At 36.4% G+C, this 8,325-nt stretch overlaps 1 protein-coding gene across 1 annotated transcript in view; it reads right to left on the bottom strand.

The window, feature by feature from the left end:
* The window catches only part of LOC148726531 (uncharacterized), a 9,175-nt gene extending 1,555 nt beyond the window's left edge, over nucleotides 1–7,620 (bottom strand). The window contains exons 1-5 of the mRNA XM_088726333.1: nucleotides 7,563–7,620; nucleotides 6,438–6,776; nucleotides 6,023–6,301; nucleotides 3,552–3,584; nucleotides 1–18 (exon numbers count right to left, since the gene is read on the bottom strand). The exon at nucleotides 1–18 is cut by the window's left edge and continues 1,555 nt beyond it. Of these exons, the coding sequence (XP_088582459.1) occupies nucleotides 1–18; nucleotides 3,552–3,584; nucleotides 6,023–6,301; nucleotides 6,438–6,776; nucleotides 7,563–7,620 (727 nt within the window). The remainder of the gene's footprint in view (nucleotides 19–3,551; nucleotides 3,585–6,022; nucleotides 6,302–6,437; nucleotides 6,777–7,562) is intronic.
* Between the last annotated feature and the right edge of the window lie 705 nt (nucleotides 7,621–8,325).

The raw sequence follows: 8,325 nt of genomic DNA, 5'->3' as shown, positions 1-8,325 counted from the left end.
CAATCTTGCTGTCTTCTTCTGAAAATAAATAAGTCATTTTCTTAGTTTTGAATCAATATACCTTGTAAGCACCACACATAAAAGCTGCCTCCTAAGCTATAAAACGTCTATTGCTTTTTAACAATTTAAATACTTCAATGGAATTGAATTTTGAATTGAATCTTTATTAAGTCATAAGATAAATAATCACATATCCTATGTTACAACATTAAAAGAAGGTATATATATAAATTACAGAGAAAATCAAGATAAAAATTATAAGACTAGATTATGTTTAAAAATTAAGCGATTGACAAACGTGTTTTTGAACCTATCAGTGTTTATTTTAGGATGGTGACTTGTCTCTTTCCTCAGATTGTACTTGGTTGATTTCTTTTTTGGCATTATAGCTCTTAAAGGGTGTATTGTATTATTAAAAACATTCTTGAAGGTACGTGTGTCCTGTTGAACTAACAATTCATAAACATTAATGTGGTCGGATGTATACTTGTGCTTATAACATCGATCTAAGAAACATTGGATTGTTGTTAATTCGGAATTTACAGCGCCAAATACGGACAGCCCGTATAATATATTTGGTAGAACCAGATTTAGAAACAGATGGTCTATTTCGGCCTGATTGTACCCTTCTTTCCTTAAAGATCTTAAAATGAACAGGCACTTGTTTGCTTTGATTAGTTTTTCCCGAATGTGTGTTATGAACCTACTGTCTTCCTGAAATTTTACCCCTAAAATAGTAAGCTCTTTTGTCTGTGGTATTCCAGACAGTATTTCTTATTGCTACTACTTAAAAGCAGTATTTCTTATTGTTACTACTTAAAAAGGGCACCTAAATGAATGGGGATGTTTAGTATCAACGTTTCTTTGTAAATCATCAGTTCAGACATCGACTGAAAATTTCAGAAATTTACCGCTAGCAACAATTTCTCTTCCTAAGATCAAAACAGTTGTTTCTTTTTTCAACAATTGCTTTAATACACCTGTGGCCTTGATTAAATAAAAATTAACGTATAATCTTAGCTTTGTGAAAACTTAATGCATTGCTGAACGATTCAAAATACGACGTCGTTCAAGAGATCGCAACTGAAATATTTATTTATTTATTTATAATAACTTCATTTGCCTAAATAATAAGATAATAATAATAATAATAATAATACAGACAGATAACAATAGAAATAACATCGAGATGCAAAAAGGCAAAAAGGGTCAAGCCAGAGAGGAACTAAATTCTCATTGACGGCAGCCCCCAGAATAAAAGCAATATGCAATAAAAATAAAACTAAAATGTAAAGGTAAAAATTATTGAAAAAACAAGTTCATTGATAAATGGATATTGGTGCAATATTATTGATATTATTTAAAAATGTGTTCTTTCAGTTTTTTTTTAAACTTACTAGCAGAGCTAGAGCTAACTATGTCACTTGGCAAGTCATTCCAGATTTTTATATATTTATACCAAAAAGAGTTCTTGAGGATATTTGTTCGAGCATAAGGCGTCCAGATTGTGACATTGTTGGTAGATCTCGTCCGACTATTGGAGAAAGTTAAGTAATTACATAAGTCTACTCTTGAAAAACCATTAATGAATTTGAATAATTGCACTAAACTAAGAAATTCACGACGCGAGTTGAGTGTTGGCCAGCCAAGATACTTCAAACGTTCACTATAGTCGATAGAACTACCAAGGATCCACCTGGAAGCATTCCTTTGCACTCTTTCAAGCTTATCAGAAAGATATTGTTGATGTGGATTCCACACAGGACAGGCATACTCAACAATTGGCCGAACCATAGACTTGTATCCAATTGATATTGCTTCAGAGCTTTTCCCAAATGTGCGCTTTAGTAGGCCAAGTATCTTATTTGCTTTAGCAGCAACAGAGAGAACATGCGGTTTCCAAGATAAGTCAGATGATATAATGACTCCAAGATGTTTGTGTGTTTTAACCTGTTCCAGTGGGATTGAATTGATGTTGTACGAGCAAGGTGTTACAGATCTAGATCTCGTGATTTTCATACATTTGGATTTAGTTGCTTTAAGTTTCAAAAGCCACTTTTTACACCAGTCTACGATCTGAGACAAGCTTTCACACACAGGTTGATGAACAGATGATGGATGATCTGAGTTAAACAATAGAGTATCATCGGCAAACATTTCACTTGAACACGATAAGTTCTCAGGTATATCGTTGACATACAACAAGAACAACATTGGCCCAACAATACTTCCATGAGGGACACCAGAGTAAACCATGGACCAGTCTGAGCTTTCACCTTCCAGAACAACACGTTGGAAACGATCTTGCAGGAAATCACCTAGCCACTCGAGAATCTGACCATTGATACCATATCGGCCAAGCTTAGAGATAAGATGTTTGTGTGGGACTGTGTCAAACGCTTTCTCAAAGTCCAAGAAGACGACATCTGATGTTTTGTTTTTATCTAAGGCTGATGCCCAGGAGTGAAATAGGCGAATAAGTTGGGATGTGCAGGAGAAACCAGCTCGAAAGCCATATTGATGAGGGCTTAACAAGTCATGATCTTCTAGATGAGCCATAATATGTCTTGTGACTAGCTTCTCTAGGGTATTAACTACAAGCGATGTTAGAGGAATTGGACGATAGTTAGAAACATATTCTTTACCACCATTTTTGTAAACTGGGGTGATGTTGGCAGACTTCCAGTCACGAGGTAGTTTTCCTCTATTCAGAGACATATTGAATAACTTTGACAGTGGATCAGAAATTACAGAGGCTGCCTCCCGGAGCAAACGTGCAGACAAACCATCCGGGCCAGTGGCTTTATTCACATCAAGGGTAAGCAAAAGCTCTCCCACATTAGCACTAGAGCACATGAGATCTGGTATAACGAAGCCTGAACCATGTGAATGGGCATCCTCATCGACATCGGTAGCTGGGTCAGGGCGGGTAAACACCGACGCGAAAAATTTGCAAAATAACTCTGCTTTGTCCTTGCCAGTAGAAGCCGTGACACCACGATCCGACCATTTCATAGTGACAGGTATTGATTTGTTTTTCGTTTTGGATTTTATAAAAGACCAGAAGCGTTTAGGGTTTTTGGAATCAATTAATGAGTGAACATGTTGGTAATAACTCTTATTAAGTTCCGATTTAACTTTATTCCTTAACGATTTATATTTATTCCAATCAACTTCAAGCTGGGTAGATTTGGCTTTCTTCCAAAGGCGTTTTCTTTTGTGGAAAAGCTTGCGTATATCAGAAGTGATCCAGGGCACATTTTGTCTTGATTTTATTTTCTTCGAAGGAACGTTGTTTTCAATGGCTTCAAAGAATGCAGACTTCCAATTTAACCAAACCTCTTCCATTGTGTCATTGTCGTTCAATATAGCGTCCCATGGGATATTTGATAGTAATGTTAAAAACTAATCTTCAAAGTGATTCTATGTATGCTGAGTAAGTTAAACATTTGAAAGTACGTACAGCCAATTGGTAACAGCCACCTAACTGATAACCAAAAGGCTACCCAAGGTAATCATTGATTGTTGTCAAGTAACAATGGTATACACACCTGAGGAAGGTGGAAGTGTAGAATTAGGGATACCTGAGTAGAGAAAAAAAAAATCAAAAGAAAATCATATATAAAAAGTAAAAGAGAAACAGAAAGGAAAACAAAACAAAACAAAAACAAGTTCTCGCAGTATGATACAACGTGATCCATGACTTATAAACACGCACGCACTCCCATAAGGAAAGGAAGAAAAAATATCACTAGCGTTTCCTTTGTGTATGTCACGGCTTTTTAAGATTTTCCCTGGCAAATCTTGTTGGTCACGGAAATTTGTTAGTTTGAGTTGTACATTTACTTGCACAATTTACTTGCACAATGTAATCATCAAGTCCAGGAGTGGTTTGCATGTTTGTTTCTAAGTATGTTTTTATGTATGTGTGTGGGTGAGTAGGCTGGTAGGCAGGTAGTTAGGTAGGTGAGTAGGTAGGTAGGTGGGTAACTAAGTGGGTAGGTGGGTAGATATGTACGTAAGTCAATGGATATGTAGGTAAGTTGGTGTGTAGGTGAGTAGGTGGTTATGGAAGTGGGTGGGTAGGTGGGTAAGTGGGAGGTAGGTGGGTAGGTGAGTTGGTGGTTATAAAAGTAGGTAGGTGGGTAGGTAGGTGCATGCATCGGTAGGTGGATAGGTGAGCAGGAGGGTAGTTAGGTAGGTAGCTGGGTGGGGAGGTTGATAGGTGAGCAGGTGGGTAGGTTAGTAGGGGAGTAGGTTGAAGAGTTTTAAGAGATGAAATCACTTTTGTTGCTTATTAATAGCTTTATTTTTAGGAAGTTATTTTTACTGTTCCTCTGTATGAGGGAAAACAACTAAATCAAACATATGTAAACTGCCAGATGTCAACTATGACAGAGCTTTCATTTTTGCGATGCCAAACCATGAAATAGACTTTTGAAGGATCTTCAGAGTTAGGTAGTTAGCTATGTCTGAAAAACCTGCTAAGGGAGACCCAATAAGATGCATGTATGTGGGTAGGTAAGTAGGTAGGTAGGTAGGTGGGTAGACGTGTAGGTAGGTAGGTATGTGAGTAGTTAGGAGTGTAGGTAGGTAGGTAGGTTGGTCGGTGGGTTGGTGAGTAGGTAGATGGGTAGGTAAGTAAGTGTGAAGGTGGATAGATGAGTAGGTGTGTAGGTAGATCAGTGGGTAGGTAGGAAAGTGATGAAGAGAAGAGAAGAGAAGAAAACTTTATTCGGTGTCAGTGTGTTTAGCTCTACAGGTGTAAAAACTAATTGGGGGACACTACTTAGTTAGTGAGTAGGTAGGTAGGTGAGTAGGTAGGTAGATGGGCAGGTAGGTAGGTAGGTGGGTAGGTTGGAAGGTGTGTAGGTGAGTAGTTTGGAACATGGGTAGGTGAGTAAGTGTGTGAGTGGGTATTTAGGTATGATGTATGTATATAGGTAGGTATGTATATTAATGTATGTACGTTTGTTTTTTTTTACGACTGTTTTTGTTCTAATTACTTTGTGTGAGAATAATTTAAATGCATATTAACAAATCCCTAGGTTGTTTAGAAAAAAGAGTTCAAACTAATATCAGTATTAGTGTTGGCGCCCACAGTCCTCCCCTAACCCAATCACGGTCGACCTATAACAAGTTTGGGTTAATGTTGGGTTATGGGTGGGGTGGGTGTGGAGTTGCTCAAATCCTGATATTGATCCAAGGGCTCTCACAAATCAATTAGTTAAAGTGCACCTAAACCCAAAAATTTTTTTCGCTTAACGAAATAAGCTTATTTTTTGGAGTATTTCTGTGCAAAAATTTTTTAATTGGTTAAATCTTAAATTTTCTGTGCCTAGTCAAAATACGGAAAATCGGCCGCCATCTTGCCCCACGACCGAGTTTAAAGAGGAATGGCTCTAGCGGATAATGTGACGTCAAATCGTGAACACGAAAGTCTGCTTTTCACACATTTTCACTTGTTTGGGAAGGTTGTGGTCGATATTGTCCAAAATATGCTGACCATGTGTATTGTATGGGGAATGTATGAAGCGCGATACCCTCTTGCAAATTTCGCACGTTGCTACATCCTCCTATAACACACTTAGTCGGCATATTTTCGGACAAAATCGACTACAACCTTCCTAAACAAGCGAAAATGTGTGAAATGCAGACTTTCGTGTTCTCGATTTGACGTCACATTACCCGCTAGAGCCATTCCTCTTTAAAGTCGGCCGTGGGGCAAGATGGCGGCCGATTTTCCGTATTTTGACTGGGCACAGACAATTGAAGATTTGAACAAATAAAAAAATGTTTGCACAGAAATACTCCAAAAAATACGCTTATTTCGTTAAGCGAAAAAATATTTTTGGGTTTAGGTGCACTTTAAAAGTTTAAACAGACATAACTAGGTTCAGTGAAAAAATACTGACTGTCCACTACTTTAAATTAATTCATGGAGCTAGAAGGCATCCTCTTTTTACCATCCAGCTGTATTTTGTCTTCTGAGATTTTCTAAGAAAAAAGAAAAAAGACTTACCTATCACATGAACTCTAAAAGTTAGAGTATCATTTCCATAAGGATTTTTAGCGTATATTTCATAGTAACTGCTTTTGGATTGACTAATCTCCTCGATCTTCAGAAGTGTCTTGGAACTGACATTCAATGCTTTGTCTACAATACGTCGCTCTGACTTCAAGACGTGTCTCAACCAAACCGATGGATAAGGATATCCCTGAACTCGCACTTCCAAATAAAAGTCCATCCCCTGAATCCCATAGAGCTTTTGCTGACTGACTGGAGTCAGTCTTGGGGGCTCTGGAAATAAGAGGATAAATTATTACTATTGGTAAGGATGTTAATTAGCTCCATTTCTCCCTATTTTTGATACAGACAAAAACACAAAGTAAATGGAGAAGCATTAAGAGCAGAATAACTAAGATATTCACATTACCTCTGTCAATTTTGAGGTGGTAATTATAGAGTGGTATATTTTCTACGTTCCCTCTCTTTACTCGGCAACTGAGGTTCTTGTTATCAAACATTGGTGACACTTCCTTGATAACCAAGGTTCCATCGGGGAGGGCTTCAAATTGTGGACTTTTGACAAATACATTTGACATAAATTCTATGTCAGCTATCATATTTTCATCCCAGTCTGTCCCAAAATCATCAGCAGGACGAAGAAACCACCCAATACGCAGCTTCGCATTCACTGGATTGTTCGGATCACAACCAAATGATTTTCTTTGATGAATTCTAAGGTGAATTGTCCTTTGATGCTCATCAGTATCTGAATGACAGAGAAAGTAGTTTCACCACATTGGCATAAAAATAATTTTCATATTGTCCAATAAAATAATTCAGTGAAATCTACACATGTTTTAAACATTGTATTAACAACTAGACTGCTCTACCTATGCTAGATAGAAGAATATGATTGCTAAAATGAAATTTTCTGTTAGTCAGATAATGTATTTCAGAAGAAAAACATCAAAAAAGATTATGCCTTGGCTAATAACTTATAAAGAATTACCATTACTTTGGCTGAAGCTTACGTAATGGATCAGCAAAAAATTAAAGCAATTTAGAATATCAGCCGTCTACTAGTTGTCTAATTATGAAACTTCAGAGAGTTTTCAGTTAGACCGGCAAGTTACTTGCCCTTAATTTAGGCAGAATAATGACAATGATGATAATCATGACAATGACAATTTGAATAATGATAATAATAATCAAAACCTTGTTGATGATGAAAGTGAAAGAAGTAATAGTAAACACTGACAGTAGCAATAATGACGATAACAATAACAACAACAATGTAAGAAAAGTGATAATAAGATACCCTAGTACATCTTAGCATCTTTAAAAGCTTTAAAAGCTGAACTTTTAATGTAACCAAAAGGAAGATGAAGTTTATAAAACTCGAATGTCTTCAGATTCTTAACATTCACACAATGAGCATCTGGGATCGTTGTGACAATAGGCTCAAAAAATCACTGACAGTTTTCAATTCTCCAACTAGCTTGGGGTCCTCATAAAAATAATTACTGGGTCTCAATGTAAAACTGATATGTACTTAATTCAGCAAAAGTTACAGAAAACACAAGCATGTTAACAAGACTCACAATAGCCATACTGTCATTTTAGTGGAGACAGTAATCTTACGGGCTAAAAATGAGATGTGATTCAATAAGACATCTTAGCTCAATAAAAACTGAACTTGCAATTTATTTCTGGCATAAAAGCGTTATGTACCTAGTTTTGCTGGTTCTCAAAAATTTTATGGGATTTTATGCTTCTTTATTTATTTACCACAAAATACAAATAATAATAATATTTTGCACAAAATGCAAATAGCGATAGAAATTAGACAGTCACACAAAAAACAAATAAAAGTGGCGAGGAAGCCTAAAGAGAAACCATGAGGCTTATAGATATTAGGCTCCCTCAGAGTAAAAAGAAATAAAGTTAACAGTAACAGTAAGGCCAGGATCGAAGGTAAACTGAGTTACCAAAATATAAAGTATGGTTAAGTATGATAAATTATGTAACAATGTGTTTAAAGATAATACCAAATAGGTAAAGAAAGATAAGTAATTACTATAAGAATCTTTAAGCTAATCATTCACTTAATGTTTTTTTTTTCAGTTTCGTTTTGAATGAGTGGAGAGAACTCGATTATTTAATATAATTTTCTAAAGAGTTATAATGAGTAGGTCCTTGGAAACTGACAGAAAATTTGCGAAGGTTGGTTCTACAAATAGGAAGGTGAAAGGCGTTCGCGTATCTAGCGGCAAGGCTATGAACTTGCTTGTTTAAAGAAAAGTGATTGTTGAACT

The sequence above is a fragment of the Stylophora pistillata genome, chromosome 7 (genome assembly GCF_964205215.1).
Source record: "Stylophora pistillata chromosome 7, jaStyPist1.2, whole genome shotgun sequence".
In the NCBI taxonomy this organism is placed as follows: domain Eukaryota; kingdom Metazoa; phylum Cnidaria; class Anthozoa; order Scleractinia; family Pocilloporidae; genus Stylophora; species Stylophora pistillata.
Note: the sequence above shows the minus strand (reverse complement) of the source record. Positions and strands in the feature narration are given on the sequence as shown.